The sequence below is a fragment of the Mus musculus genome, chromosome 2 (genome assembly GCF_000001635.26).
Source record: "Mus musculus strain C57BL/6J chromosome 2, GRCm38.p6 C57BL/6J".
NCBI lineage: Eukaryota > Metazoa > Chordata > Mammalia > Rodentia > Muridae > Mus > Mus musculus.
In genome coordinates, this window is record NC_000068.7 from 22,551,715 (window position 1) to 22,568,567 (window position 16,853).

The window sequence follows — 16,853 nt, forward strand, 5'->3', positions numbered from 1 at the left end:
GAATTCATTGTTTTTAATAGCTAAGTAGTACTCCATTTTATAAATGTACCACATTTTCTGTATCCATTCCTCTGTTGAGGGATATATGGGTTCTTTCCAGCTTCTGGCTATTATAAATAAGGCTGCTATGAATATAGTGGAGCATGTGTCCTCATTACATGTTGGAGTATCTTCTGGGTATATGCCCAGGAGTGGTATAGCTGGGCCCTCAGGTAGTACTATGTCCAATTTTCTGAGAAACAGCCAGACTGATTTCCAGAAAGGTTGAACCAACCTGCAATCACACCAACAATGGAAGAGTGTTCCTCTTTCTCCAAATCCTCACAAGCATCTCCTGTCACCTGAATTTTGAATCTTAGCAATTCTGACTGGTGTGAGATGGAATCTCGGGGTTGTTTTGATTTGCATTTCCCTGATGATTGAGGATGTTGTACATTTTTTCAGGTGCTTCTCAGCCATTCGGTATTCCTCAGATAAGAATTCTTTATTTGGCTCTGTACCCCACTTTTTAATAGCATTATTTGATTTTTCTATAGTTCATCTTCTTGAGTTCTTTATATATATTGGATATTAGCCCACTATTTGTTTTAGGTTTGCTAAAGATCCTTTCCCAATCTGTTGGTGGTCTTTTTGTCTTATTGACAGTGTCTTTTGCCGTACAAAAGTTTTGCAGTTTTATGAGGTCTCATTTGTCAATTCTTTATCTTAGAGCATAAGCTATTGGTGTTCTGTTCAGGAAATTTTCCCCTGTACCCATGTGCTGAAGGCTCTTCTCCACTTTCTTTTCTACAGTTTCAGTGAATCTGTGTTTAAGTGGAGGTCCTTGATCTACATGGACTTGAGCTTTGTACAAGGAGATAAGAATAGTTTGATTTACATTTTTCTACATGCTGACCGCCAGTTGAACCAGCACCATTTGTTGAAAATGATGTCTTCTTTCCACTGGATGGTTTTAACTCTGTTGTCAAAGTGACCATATGTGTGTGGGTTCATTTCTGGATCTTCAATTCTATTCCACTGATCTTCCTGCTTGTCTTTGTACCAATACCATGCAATTGTTATCACTATTGCTCTGTACTACAGCTTAAAGTCAGGGATGGTGATTTCACCAGAGGTTCTTCTATTGTTGAGAATAGTTCTTGCTATACTAGTTTGGTTTTTTTTTTTTTTTTTTTTTTTATTCCAGATGAGTCTGCAAATCACCCTTTCTAACTCTGTGAAGAATTGAGTTGGAATTTTGATGAGGATTGCATTGAATCTGTAGATTGCTTTCGGCAAGATGGCCATTTTTACTATATTAATTCTGCCAATCCATTAGCATAAGAGATCTTTCCATCTTCTTTTTTTTTTAATTAGGTATTTTCCTTGTTTATATTTCCAATGCTATCCCAAAAGTCTCCCATACCCACCCCCCCCAATCCCCTACCCACCCATTCCCCCTTTTTGGCCCTGGCGTTCCCCTGTACTGGGGCATATAAAGTTTGCAAGTCCAAAGGGCCTCTCTTTCCAGTGATGGCTGACTAGGCCATCTTTTGATACATATGCAGCTAGAGACAAGAGCTCCGGGGTACTGGTTAGTTCATATTGTTGTTCCACATATAGGGTTGCAGTTCCCTTTAGCTCCTTGGGTACTTTCTCTAGTTCCTCCATTGGGGGCTGTGTGACCCATCCAATAGCTGACTGTGAGCATCCACTTCTGTGTTTGCTAGGCCCCGGCATAGTCTCACAAGAGACAGCTATATCTGGGTCCTTACAGCAAAATCTTGCTAGTATATGCAATGGTGTCAGCGTTTGGAAGCTATTGGATGGAACACAGGGCCCCCAATGGAGGAACTAGAGAAAGTACCCAAGGAGCTGAGGCGGTATGCAACCCTATTGGTGGAACAACAATATGAACTAACCAGAACCCCCAGAGCTCATGTCTCTAGCTGCATATGTAGCAGAAGATGGCCTAGTGGGCCATCATTGGGAAGAGAGGCCCCTTAGTCTTGCAAACTTTATATGCCTCAGTACAGGGAACACCAGGGCTAAGAAGTGGGAGTGGGTGGGTAAGGGAGGGGGAGGGTATGGGGGACTTTTGGGATAGCATTTGAAAAGTAAAATGAGAAAATATTTAATTAAAAAATAAAATAAACAGACAAAAAACAATGAATTAATGAAATTCTTGGGCAAATGGATGTATCTGGAGGATATCATCCTTAGTGAGGTAATCCAATCACAAGTCACTTGATATGCACTCACTGATAAGTGGATATTAGCCCAGAAACTTAGATGCAATTTTGCCCAAGATGCAATTTGCAAAACAAGAAAATCAAGAAGAACAAAGATCAAAGTGTGGATATTTCATTCTTCCTTAGACTAGGGAACAAAACACACATGGAAGGAGTTCAGAGACAAAGTTTGGAGCTAAGATGAAAGGATGGACCATCCAGAGACTACCCCACCGGGAATCCATCCCATAATCAGCCACCAAACCCAAACACTATTGTATATTCCAGCAAGATTTTGCTGAAAGGACCCTGATATAGCTGTCTCAAGTGAGGCTATGCCAGTGCCTGCAAATACAGAGGTGGATTATCAAGTATTTTTTAATCAATATTCATAAGGGAATTGGTCTGAAGTTCTCTTTCTTTGTTGGGTCTTTGTATGGTTTAGATATAAACATAACTGTGGCTTCATAGAAAGAATTGGGTAGTGTTCCTTCTGATTCTATTTTGTGGAATAGTTTGAAGAGCATTTGTTTCATTTGTTTTAGACCTTCTTGGAAGGTCTGATAGATTTCTACATGCCAACCATCTGGTCCTGGGCTCTTTTTTTTTTTTTTTTTTTTTTTTTTTTTGGTTGGGAGACTTTTAATGACTGTTTCTATTTCTTTAGGTATTATGGGAATGTTTAGACAATTTATCTGGTCCCAATTTAACTTTGTATTTGGTATCTAATATAGAAAATTGTCCATTTAAAAGATTTTCCAGTTGTGCTGAGTATAGGCTTTTGTAGTAGGATCTGATGATTTTTTGGATTCTGTTGTTTTATCTCCCTTTTCATTTCTGATTTTGTTAATTTGGATATTGTCTCTGTGCACTCTGGTTAGTCTGGCTAAGGGTTTATCTACCTTGTTGATTTTTCTCAAAGAACCAGCTCCTTCGTTTGTTGATTCTTTGTACAGTTCTTTTTGTTTCTACTTGGTTGATTTCTGCCCTGAGTTTGATTATTACCTGTCATCTACTCCTCTTGGGTGTATTTGCTTCCTTTTGTTCTAGAGCTTTTAGGTGTGCTGTCAAGCTGCTAGTGTATGCTCTTTCCGGTTTCTTTTTTGAGGCACTCAGAGCTATGAATTTTCCTCTTAGGAATGCTTTCATTTTGTCCCATAAGTTTGGGTATGTTATACCTTCATTTTCATTAAATTCTAAAAAGTCTTTAATTTCTTTCTATATTTCTTCCTTCACCAAGTTATCATTGAGTAGAGTGTTATTCAGCTTTCATGTGTATGTGGGCATTATGTTGTTTTTGTTGCTATTGGAGACCAGCCTTATTCTGTAGTAATCTGATAGAAGGCATGGGATTATTTCAATCTTCTTATATCTGTTGAGGTCTGATTTGTGACCAGTTATATGGTCAGTTTAGGAGAAGGTACCATGAGGTGCTGAGAAGAAGGTATATTCCTTTGATTTAGGATGAAATGTTCTATAGATATCTGTTAATGTTAATGTTATAGATATCTTTGGTACATAACTTCTGTTAGTTAGGTCACTGTGTCTCTGTTTATTTTGTGTTTCCCTGATCTGACAATTGATGAGAGTGGCATTTTGAAGTCCCCTGTGTGAGGTGCAATGTTGCTTTTAGCTTTACTAAAGTTTCTTATATGAATGTGGGTGCCCTTGCATTGGGAACATAGACGTTCATAATTGAGAGATCTTCTTGTCAGATTTTTCCTATAATGAGTATTAAGTGTCCTTCCTTAAATTTTTTGATGACTTTTGGTTGAAAGTCAATTTTATCTGATATTAGAATGGCCACTTGTTTCTTGGAACCACTTGCTTGGAAAATTGTTTTCCAGCCCTTTACTCTGAGGTTGTGTTTGTCTTTGACAATGAGTTGCATTTCCTGTATGCAGCAAAATGATGGGTCCTATTTACATATCCAGTCAGTTAGTTTTTGTCTTTTTATTGGGGAATTGAATGCATTGATGTTAAGAGATATTAGGGAATAGTGATTGTTGCTCCCTGTTATTTTTGATGTTTTGTTGGTTTGTTTGTTTGTTTGTTTGGTCCTCTTCTTTTGGATTCATTAAAAGAAGATTACTTTCTTGCTTTTTCTAGAGTGTAGTTTCCCTCCTTGTGTTCGTGTTTTCCATCTGTTATCCTTTGTAGGGCTGAATTTGTGGAAATATCTTGTGTGAATTTGGTTTTGTCATGGAATATCTTGGTTTTTTTGTCTATGTTAATTGAGAGTTTTGTTGGGTATAGTAGCGTGGGCTGGCATTTGTGTTCTCTTAGGGTCTGTATCAGATCTTCCCAGCATTCTTTGGCTTTCATAGTCTCTGGGGAGAAGTCAGGTGTAATTCTGATAGGTCTGCCTTTATATGTTACTTGAACTTTTCCCCTACAGCTTTAATATTCTTTCTTGGTTTAGTGCATTTGATGTTTTGAATATTGTGTAATGGGAGGAATTTCTTTTCTGGTCCAGTTTATTTGGAGTTCTGTAGGCTTCTTATATGTTCATAGACATCTCTTTCTAGGGATAGACATCTTATCTTATATGTTCATAGACATCTCTACAGGATGTTTACCTGTTAGGGAAGTTTTCTTCTATAATTTTGTTGAAGATATTTACTGGCCCTTTAAGTTGGGAATCTTCACTTTCTTCTAGACCTATTATCCTTAGGTTTGTTCTTCTCATTGTATCCTGGATTTCCTGGATGTTTTGGGTTAGGAGCTTTTTGCATTTTTCTTTTTCTTTGATTGTTCTGTCAATGTTTTCTATGGTATCTTCTGCACCTGAGATTCTCTCTTCTATCTCTTGTATTCTGTTGGTGATGCCTGCATCTATCACTCCTGATCTCTTTCCTAGGTTTTCTATCTCCAGTGTTGACTCCCTTTGTGGTTTCTTTATTGTTTCTAGTTCCATTTTTACATCTTGGATGGTTTTGTTCAGTTCTTTTACCTGTTTGGTTATGTTTTCCTGTAATTCTTTAAGGGATTTTTGTGTTTCCTCTTTAAGGGCTTCTACTTATTTACCTGTATTGGCTTATATTTCTTTAAGGGAGTTGTTTATATCCTTCTTAAATTCCTCTATCATTATCATCATGAGGTGTGATTTTAAATCAAAGTCTTGCTTTTCTGGTGTGTTGGGTTCACTGTGGTGGGAGAACTGGGTTCTGATGATGCCAATTAGCCTTGGTTTCTGTTGCTTATATTCTTGCACTTGCCTTTTGCCATCTGGTTATCTCTGATGTTAGCTGGTCTTGCTGTCTCTGACTGTGGCTTATATGTCCTCTAAGCCTATGTGTCAGTACTCCTGGGAGACCAGTTCTCTCTGGGAGGAATCTAGGTATGGAAAGCTATGGTATAGGATCAGCTCTGGGGTGCAGACAGAGATCAAAAGGATCCTGTCCCCAGCTGATCCTTGGTTTCTGCATCCTGATGGCTTTGTGAGGGTCCCTCTTGGGCGAGAAATTTGAAGAGAAGTGGTAGTCTTACCTGTGCTCACAGGTATGTAGACACTCCTGGGAGACCAGCTCTCTCCCGGCTGTATTTGTCTATGTAGCTCTGTGGCAAGGATCAGCTCTGGGTGCAGAAGAAAAACCGGAAGGCTCCTGTCCAGGCCACCCAGAGGTTCCTGTTAAGTTATTCTTGACTGACTGATAATTGGTTACTATTTTAGTGAAGCATTGGTACAGAATACAGTTTTAATATCTATATTAATAAAATATTCTCCATAAATCAATTTGCTAATGAACTATAGCACTGTTTAATTGTTAAATGGATATCACTTTGATTATTTTTATATGTGTCCTATATATGAAACTAACTTCCCTGCCCTAATTTTAAACTAGATGATTCCAACAGACGTTAAAGTGTTTGCTTCTTATACTTTCTACAAAGACAGAATAGGACAAGGTAATTAGTATATAAAGTAAATTAACCAATTTGTGTGTCTCAATATTGTAATTTGGTATGTTTGCTTGATAGGATATAATTACTTAGATAGTATGTAAAAATTAGTAAATAAATTTATCACTTAATTAGTGGTAAACCTTAAGCATTTGTCAGCAAACTTTTTATAGGCAACCTCCTAGTTATTGCCTCTACATGTTTATCATTGAATCTGTAATGTTTAGAGAGTTGCTCTTCATTATATCAGATCTTTTCTCACTTACTGTGACTAACCACTTGTAACGTTGAATTTTAAAACTGTAACCTTGTAATAAAAATGAAGACCTACAAACTCAAACATTTTAAATATCATACCATAAAATTGATTCTTGTTGTATATTATAGTACTCCTTGATGGATTTATTATCTAAAATGGTAGTGGGCCAACCTCATTTTGTCCGTTGCATCAAACCAAATAATGAGCGACAGGCAAGAAAGTATGACAAGGAGAAAGTTCTGCTCCAGCTGCGTTGCACAGGGATTTTGGAAACAGCAAGAATTCGAAGGCTTGGTTATTCACATCGGATACTCTTCGCTAACTTTATAAAGAGGTATGTGGATTACTTAAGTTTCCATTTTGCTGTTTATGTTTTTAAAAATCTTCATGAGGATTGTAGAACATAAAACAGCAAGTAGTCTAGGCACCTTAGGGAGGAGGCATTTTATTTGTGCAGTAAAAAGACAATGTAGCTATTATTAGTTGAGTCTGCTGTGCTCTGGGATGCCTCTGTGGTGAGACAGGATGCATGTGAAAGATGCTGGAGGGTCTAAGGCTCTGTACTGAAGAGCTGAGAGATCTGAGTTCTCAGTCCAATGCTACCACTTGCTGTGTAGCCATGGGACCACACCGACAGTTCTGTAGTAGAAGATATGGTGCCCCTCAAAAGATACCTACAAATATTGGGAGACATTTGGGAATGTCATGCCTTAGACATGGGTACTCCCACATAGAGGGTATGTATATAGCTAATCATGTCAACTACATCTCAGAGGGCAGCTCCTATAACAAAGATCTCCACACCCAAATGCCAGCAGTAGAGGGTTAAGAACCCATGGCCTCTATGGTATTTCAGTTTCCTCATCTCCTAAGTGTGCTATGATCATCTGATAGAATGGTTATAATGATAAATTGAATAATGTCATGTCTATGGAGACTTCGCAGATGTAGAAAATCAATTAAATGTAAAAGTCAATTTAATCTTTTCTAATTTAAGAAAGAATCCATTAAGTACAAAGAGTTCTTAACATATAAAATCATTGTAAAATTAAATTTTTATATAGTAAATGTATTTTTTCACATTTTTTATTATTAGGTATTTATTTCATTTACATTTCCAATGCTTTCCCAGAAGTCCCCACACCCTCCCATACCCACTCCCCCACCCACCCACTCCCACCTCTTGGCCCTGGCATTCCCCTGTACTGAGGCATATAAGGTCTGCACGACCAATGGGCGTTTCTTTCCACTGATGGCCAACCAAGCCATCTTCTGACACATAGGCAGCTAGAGACACGAGCTCTGGGGAGGATACTGGTTAGTTCATATTGTTGTTCCACCTATAGGTTTGCGGATCCCCCCAGCTCCCTGGGTACTTCCTCCAGCTCCTCCTTTGGAGGCCCTGTGATCCATCCAGTAGCTGACAGTGAGCATCCACTTCTCTATTTGCTAGGTCCCTGCATAATCTCACAAAAGACAGCTATGTCAGGGTCCTTTCAGCAAAATCTTGCTAGTGTATGCAATGGTGTCAGCATTTGGAGGCTGATTATGGCAGTCTCCAGATGGTCCATCCTTTTGACTCAGCTCCAAACTCTTTCTCTGTAGCTCCTTTCATGGGTGCCTTGCTCCCAACTCCAATAAGAGGCAAAGTATCCACACCTTGGACTTCTTTCTTCTCGAGCTTCATGTGTTTCGAAAATTGTATCTTATATCTTGGGTATTCTAAGTTTCTGGGTTAATATCCACTTATCAGTGAGTACATATCATGTGAGTTCTTTTGTGATTGAGTTACTTCACTCAAGGTGATGCCCTCCAGATCCATCCATTTGCCTAGGAATTTCATAAATTCATTCTTTTCAATAGCTGAGTAGTACTCTATTGTGTAAATGTACCACATTTTCTGTATCCATTCCTCTGTTGAGGGGCATCTGGGTTCTTTCCAGCTTCTGGCAATTATAAATAAGGCTGCTATGAACATAGTGGAGCATGTCCTTCTTACCGGTTGGAACATCTTCTGTATATATGCCCAGGAGACATATTGCGGGATCCTCCGGTAGTACTATGTCCAGTTTTTTGAGAAACCGCCAGACTGATTCCCAGAGGGGTTGTACAAGCTTGCAATCCCACCAACAATGGAGGAGTGTTCCTCTTTCTCCATATCCTCTCCAGAATCTGCTGTCACCTGAATTTTTCATCTTACCCATTCTGGCTGGTGTGAGGTGGAATCTCAGGGTTGTTTTTATTTGCATTTCTCTGATGATTAAGGATATTGAACATTATTTTCAGGTGCTTCTCAGCCATTCGGTATTCCTCAGTTGAGAATTCTTTGTTTAGCTCTGAGCCCCATTTTTTAATGAGGTTGTTTGATTTTCTGGAGTCCACCTTCTTGAGTTCTTTATATATATTGGATATTAGTCCCCTATCTGACTTAGGATAGGTAAAGATTCTTTCCTAATCTGTTGGTGGCCTTTTAGACTTATTAACAGTGTCTTTTGCCTTGCAGAAGCTTTGCAAATTTATGAGGTCCCATTTGTCAATTCTCAATCTTACAGCACAAGCCATTGCTGTTCTATTCAGGAATTTTTCCCCTGTGCCCATATCTTCAAGGCTTTTCCCCACTTTCTCCTCTATAAGTTTCAGTGTCTCTGGTTTTAAGTGGAGTTCCTTAATCCACTTATATTTGACATTAGTACAAGGAGATAGGAATGGATCAATTCGAATTCTTCTGCATGATAACCACCAGTTGTGCCAGCACCATTTGTTGAAAATGCTGTCTTTTTTCCACTGGATGGTTTTAGCTCCCTTGTCAAAGATCAAGTGACCATAGGTGTGTGGGTTCATTTCTGGGTCTTCAATTCTATTCCATTGGTCTACTTGTCTGTCACTATACCAGTACCATGCAGTTTTTATCACAATTGCTCTATAGTAGAGCTTTAGGTCAGGCATGGTGATTCCACCATAGGTTCTTTTATCCTTGAGAAGAGTTTTTGCTATCCTAGGTTTTTTGTTATTCCAGATGAATTTGGAGATTGCCCTTTCCAATTCATTGAAGAATTGAGTTGGAATTTTGATGGGGATTGCATTGAATCTGTAGATTGCTTTTGTCAAGATAGCCATTTTTACTATATTGATCCTGCCAATCCATGAGCATGGGAGATCTTTCCATCTTCTGAGATCTTCTTTAATTTCTTTCTTTAGAGACCTGAAGTTCTTTTTTTTTAATTAGGTATTTATTTCATTTACATTTCCAATGCCATCCCAAAAGTGCCCCCCCTGCTCCTCCACCCACTCCCCCACCCACCTACTCCCCCACCCACCCACTCCCACTTCTTGACCCTGGCATTCCCCTGTACTGAGGCAGATAAAGTTTGCACAACCAATGGGTCTCTCTTTCCACTGATGGCCAACTAGGCCAACTTCTGATACATATGCAGCTAGAGACACGAGCTCTGGGGGTGCTGGTTAGTTCATATTGTTGTTCCAACTATAGGGTTGCAGACCCCTTTAGCTCATTGGGTACTTTCTCTAGCTCCTCCATTGGAGGCCCTGTGTTTTATCCAATAGCTGACTGTGAGCATCCACTTCTATGTTTGGGACATGGGAAGTTAACAAGCAATACAACTTAGCAAATGACAAGTTCAAAAGACTGGTGTACACAATGCAAGAGTCTACAGGGTGAAAGACCATTATATTAAAATGTCAAGATCAGGAACCATAAACCAGGAATTGCCAGAAAATGCAGTTATTAGGGAAGACAGGAAGTAGGATTTTATACAGGACAGCAGTATAAACAGGCTATGCATTCAAGCAAAACTGCTTACCTCATGACACTAAAGAGTGAAAAAGAGATGGAAAGGAATCTATTAGGATCCCAATAAAAGTGGTGTTCCGAAAAGCTAAGTGGATTTGGATTAAGGTGGATTGGGAGAGTAGGCATTCATGCAGGAACAAGAGAGGAAATGAGACAACCATTTGGGCTAAAAAGTATGAGCTTCATGCTATCAAAATATCCATGGTTTTATAATATATACTGCAAGAAAAACTAAATCCTTTGTGTTGGTTGCAGGTAAATTATTTATTTAGAAATTAAAAAGTGAGAGTTCCTTGGGCAGTGGTGGCACTTGCCTTTAATCCCAGGACTCAGGAAGCAGAGGCTTTGGATCTTTGAAAGTTCCAGGACAGCCAAGGCTACACAAAGAAACCCTGTCTTGAGGAGGGGAAAGAGAATTACTTATGTTTCAAAGCCCCATGATACTATAGAATAGCAAATTACTATATGATAAATATGAAAGAGATAGTAAAAGCTATAGATATAGTGGGGAAAAAACGAATCTCTGTTCTAAATAGCAGAAAGTACCAGGGGGGGGGGAGGCTAAATCTTTTCTCTGTCACTGTTTTGAAAGCTGTCACCCAATTCAGCATAGACAGTTCAGAGGGAGAACAATTTAGAAAGGTCTCCCAAAACTCGCAGTAGGACTTCATAGCCTTCTGGAACTGACTAACCCTCCTCAGATGGGGAACACTCTGTACCTTTTCCTCAGTAATTACAGAGAGGCTTTTCTGCTTTACAACAAGAAAACCACTTTAAGGGAATGTTGTTCTACGTTCCCCTCAACTGATGGGGTGTAGAATATGCTGCTAGGAAAGCAAAATGCAGGGAGCATGGCTAAGCTTATCCCATGCACAGCCTCGGGTGCTGGGCTTTAGGAAAGCATTGAGCAACCGCACCAGGGATGGGAAAATGCAGTCTAAGATGTGGTCCAGCCTAAGTTGGAGTTCCTTGACTTGAGAGCACCCAGTCACTGCTGGGATGCTGCACAGAGGAGTTGGGAATGAGGATAGAGAGGTCCACAGCTGAGACCTTTGTGGGCAGATGAGCTGAGAACAGTGGCTAGGGGAGATGGGAGCTCTGGCTTAGCTCATCAGAGATTGTCTTAGCTTGGTGGCAGTTGTCTGGAAACACAGACACTTTCTATGGGAGACAGAGGCTGTGACTCTGTAGGCAAAAGCCTTCTCCATGCTCCCCACAGCAGTTCTCAGTAGTACAGACAGTCCATGTTTATCCATACCATTTATTGACTGCTCATCATGGAAAATGAATGCATACCAACTTCTCAGGGTGGACCAGAGATTTAATACCTTTTGCATGGAGGAACGTCAAGGAAGGGAAGCTTATTGGCTAAACCCTCAGGGTCTCCAGATACCTCATTAGAATGGAGAACTCTGTTCTGAGCTGTGTGACCAACTCAGGGAGTGTGAACATGTGTGCCAGGCCAGGAATCTGTCAGGGAGCAAGCAGTGAGGAGGCATCTACCATCTCAGGTGGGTACCAGAATATCAGTATCTCAGACCCACTCTGCCTTACCAAGTTTCCTGGTACGGTCCACTGCCCCACAAGGGAAGTGCCCAATATGATCTTACTTTGCACAAGACACTAGGTATGTTTATCAGATTTCCACCAATTGTAATGAACCACCTGAAATAGCCAATTGATAAAGATAAAAGGTTGATTGGGGCTTCTAGTCCATTCATTGGCTCCACAACTTTGGGCCTACAGTTGCAAATCACAGTCACATGTTGAAACAAAACAAGATGCCTAATGGGAGTCAGGGAACAAAGAGAAATGGAAGAGGAAGGGGATAGTGGTCCCAATAATCTCTTTAAGGATACATCCCCAGAAACCTGACAATCTCCCGATGGATCTTGGGATTCCTATAGTCATCCAAAAGCTGTTCCACAGGACAGGTCTTTAAAACATGGGCCATGAGAGATATGTAAGCTCTAAACTGTAGCAGTTTCACTGTTTTTATTTATTTTCAATGAACCCTATCATCAGATCCAGAGAAAGCAGCTCAGCCTAGCAGTGGTGGCACATGCCTTTAATCCCAGTACTTGGGAGGCAGAGGCAGGCAGATTTCTGAGTTCAAGGCTAGCCTGGTCTACAAAATGAGTTCCAGGACAGCCAAGGCTACACAGAGAAACCCTGTCTCAGAAAAACAAAACAAACAAACAAACAAACAAACACAGTGAAAGCAGATCCATTTAATAGCATAATCATTTTGCTCACAATCTCCTGAGCACAGCTCACTGATGGCAGGATAGTGTTTAGTAGGTTCTAGTTTGTTTTCTTTGCTGTGATAAAACACTAACAAAAACAACTTGGGAAAGAAAGTCCTATTTTAGCCTACATGTTATAGTCCATCATTGAGGCGAGTCAAGGGAGGAACAAAAGGCAAGAGCTTGAAGGGAGAACCAACAGAAGAATGCTGTTTAATAGCGTGTTCCCTAGGTTCACATTCAGCTAGGTTTCTTATTCAGCCCAGGCACAACTGCTTAGCCACTCACATTAGCCCTTCTTATATAGACTAGCAATCAGAAGATGCCCCACAGACAAGCACATATGCAAATTTGATGCAGGCACTTCTTCAATTGCCTTCAACAACAAGAGAAGGTTTTCTCCTCTCAGGTATGTCAAGTTGACAACCCAGTTTAGCCATTACAGTGAATACCCGTGATTTAAAGTCAAACTCAGCTTGAACCCCAATCCTGTCATTTATTAAATATTCATCCTCAATGTGATTTAAGTTCTGTAAGCCTCTATAATATGACTTTCTAGTTATCTGCACACATAAATCATAAACATATTTCATGTGCTTATGAGTATTAAATGGCTTCCTATATATGAAGTATATGAACAAAATGAAGAGCAAACACAGGAGTGAAACTACAGAAGACTCTTGGTTTGTATCTATCTCACTTTGTTCTCATTCTGGGACTATATAAGGGAGCCAAGCATTAAATCTGGGAATCTCAGCCCTTCAACATGACAGAGTTGCTGAGTGGCTACCACTGTTGAGATGTTGGACCACTGCACAAACCAACCAGACATTTTTATCATTTTCAGGTATTACATTCTCTGCTACAAATCGAGTGAAGAGCCCCCAGTGAGCCCAGACACCTGTGCTGCCATTTTGGAAAAGGCTGGTCTTGATAACTGGGCTCTTGGAAAAACGAAAGTAATATTTTTATATACTTTTGATGGAGAAATAATGACTGGATTTATAGGCGTTGTAACACTTTACTATGTTTGAAACTATTATGAGTTTTGTTAGAAACTATGTAAAAGTGGGGATGAAATTTGTAATTCATAAAGCCTTCCTTAATGGAGTTAAAAACACTTTTGATCTTTATAAAGCTCAGGCCCAGTTGCCTAGGAATGACACTGCCCACAATGGGCTAGGCCTTTTCTATCAGTTAAAAGTTAAAAAAAAAAAAAAAAAATGCTCCACAGACATGTCCATAGACAAACCTGATGCAAACAGTATGGTATTTCAATGATTTGTTTAAAAGAAAAATCCCAATGGCACTGGCAGTAAATAACATAACTTCAAATGGTATTGAAGGCAAACTGATGTGTTTTTCTGTGGAAGGGACTAGGGTCTCACTCTGTATCCCTCACTGGCCTGGAACTCAAGTTATAGTCCTGGCTGGTCTTGAACTCACAGAGGCATACTTGCTTCTGCCCCTAGTCCTGAGATTAGACATGCACTGACATGCTCAGCCATCATTTTATCTGTTTTCACTTCTAAGCAGTCAAAGCTAGTGTAAAGATCAAAATGGGATTCCTGTTTCTCTCTTCTTTTTCAAATTCTTACTTGGTATTTATTATAAACTTGAAATTTATCTCAAGTAAAATATTTAGCATCATCATGAGATTCACTGTATGTTTGAATACTGGTTCACTTATTATTAACTTTGGGAGCCTGAGGATCTTATTTAACCCCTCAGAGAACAAAGTTTTAAAAACAAAAACATCATCTTGAATATGGAAAAAGGATACATTGGACCTAGCATGTGTACTTAGAACATCTTAAGGTGGGGTAAGTGACAGTACATTCTAAATGTATCTTGGAAGTATATCAGATAATCCCCAAGACAGGATGCAGAAACAACAAAGAATAACTGCTGTCAGCCATCCCACCAGGACTAATACACCCTCATTTGCAAAGAAACCTGAGTACTGTGTCCTGGGCATAGGAAGAGGGGAGAGAATATCGTGATGTTCTGAGAATGTATTCTCCATATATTCTCCATTCTCTTCTGATCATCAGTAACACTTTGATATTTGATAAAGAAGAATTCACTGTGCTTGGAGGATATATATTTTATTCAGTCTATTTTCTTTTAAATGCTTACAAGGATGAACATTGTCAGGCTAAAACCTCATCATTTATGGCCAGAAATGCATGTATGACTTCAAATGGAGTTTTAACTTGTAAAAAGGTCCTTGCCTGCCCATTCTGCATGATATTTAAGTAGCATTTTAATGCTATTTGTATTTTTCCACTTCACCTTTCCAAGTCATTAACATGGATAAAAGTGTTTAATATAAGAACATTTCTAATGCTATGCAAAAAAATGATGACCTTTTTAAACACATTGAATTTTAAATGAATTGTCAACAACAGAAAGGACTAAATATATTAATATCTAGAATCCTGTAGAAATTAAAATTGAATTCAATCAAAATCCATAACGCCATACTGTTTGCTTGTGGTGCCAGGCCTCAATGAGCAATGGCATGCTGAGAGAGTTCTACATTAAAGGTTACCAGCTTTTATGACTCAGCTGTAACATTTGATTTTTAAGTAATTTTCTTGATGGGCACAATGAACTCTTTATGATAACCTTTGTTGATGAATTTATTCATTTAAAAAAAGTAAGATTTTCCCTTAAGGGATAGGTGAAGCTAAAAACCCTAGGCATGCAAAATACCTTCAGTCTTAAGGCTTCTGCCTTGACCAAGTTCAAGTTTAGAATGATCTGAAGTCAACCCATGTTTAGTCTGTTGAGAAATTGTTGAGTCCACTAAGACCCCCTCTCTGCATTACCTTCCCCACTGACAATGCCTTGGCATTTCCTGCCATATTCATCTTTGTAACCCCAGCAGATAATGAAATTTAATGTTTTATAATTCATTTGATGAATGAATAGTTTGCAAATAAACTACCCTTTCACTTACAAATAGATTTGTGTGATTTTTTTTTAATTTGGGAAACAGCACTGTCTTTCAAATGTTTTAAGTATAAACATGAGATCTACCCAGAATATGTGATGATAAATATTTGCTAGCAAGAGCTCAGAATGCCCCATTCTTGTTATCAGATCCAAAGAACCCCAGAGTTTGCCAGGTCTACCTTTTGTTTCGTTCTCAAAAACAAGGGTTTTTTGTTTTTTTGGTTTTTTCTTCTTCTTTTTTCTTTTCTTTTTTTATTGGATATTTTCTTTATTTACATTTCAAATGTTATCCCCTTTCCTGGTTTCCCCTCCCCCCCTCCCCCTGCTCATCCACCCACCCACTCCTGGCCCTGGCATTCCCCCATACTGGGGCATAGAGCCTTCATAGGACAAAGGGCCTCACCTCACATGGATGTCTGACTAGGCCATCTTCTGCTGCTAAGCAACAGCAAAGCCCAAGAAGCAAATAATGTCTTCCACAACCCAAAGAGGTTCAACATACAATCTGTTCTTTAAGCATAATACACAGCCACTATACTTCTGTGTGTCACTATCTTACTATACTTTATTTTAATTCTCTTAAGGTGTTCCTTAAATATTATCATGTGGAACAGTTGAATCTAATGCGAAAGGAAGCTACCAACAAGCTTGTTTTGATTCAAGCCAGTGTCAGAGCATTCTTGGGTGCAAGAAGATACCAAGAACTTCAGCAGAAGAGGAAGAGTAGTGCTGTAATAATACAGTCAGGTAATCACCAAGGTGATCTTGCAATGTAAAAACCATAACTGGGTCTTTGTGTATGGTCATAAATCAAATTTAGTATGTCTTACGCACAGACCTCCAATTCTCACGTGACTTGTTTTTATTTCCATGCTACTATAAATTAGTTTGTTACAATCACTGATTGACACTATTAATATTTGAATAAATGATTTCGTTTTAAATTAAATAATTTGAGGTTTTGAGTTTCCTGTCAAGGATTAATGAAACACAATTGACCTATCCTGCTTGATGTGGCAAACAATTGGATTAATTGTGGGTCTCAAGAATCACATTATAATAGCATTACTCATTAGGCAATAAAATTCTTCCTACTCTATTCCAAAGGTTACAATTGTCATAATTTTTGACAATTTAATTAAATTTTATTTTGTTAAAGGGCATCAATTTTATTTTGTTAAAGGGCATCCATTTCTCTGTATTAACCCATAACCATACTTAACAAATGCTTATTAAACTACATTGATAGATTGTGAGCTTTGCTATTTTTGCTTTTAAAGGTATACATAAATTTAAGTCATGCCTAGGATGACTTGCCACAGTATTTAAAAAAAAAAAGAAAGAAAGAAAAAATTCAGCAAATTGCCATTATTAAAAATGTACCTTACTTTCACTCTGAAATTTATTTCTGACCTATTTTGTTTTGTTTTAGATGCTAGCCTAGGCTCACTAAATTGATTTTT

The 16,853-nt window shown here is 38.8% G+C and overlaps 1 protein-coding gene across 1 annotated transcript in view; it reads left to right on the top strand.

The window, feature by feature from the left end:
• Myo3a (myosin IIIA) overlaps positions 1-16,853 on the top strand; it is a 390,750-nt gene that overhangs the window by 324,212 nt on the left and 49,685 nt on the right. The window contains exons 25-27 of the mRNA NM_148413.3: positions 6,501-6,706; positions 13,277-13,388; positions 15,975-16,137. Coding sequence (NP_680779.3) covers positions 6,501-6,706; positions 13,277-13,388; positions 15,975-16,137 — 481 coding nt within the window. The remainder of the gene's footprint in view (positions 1-6,500; positions 6,707-13,276; positions 13,389-15,974; positions 16,138-16,853) is intronic.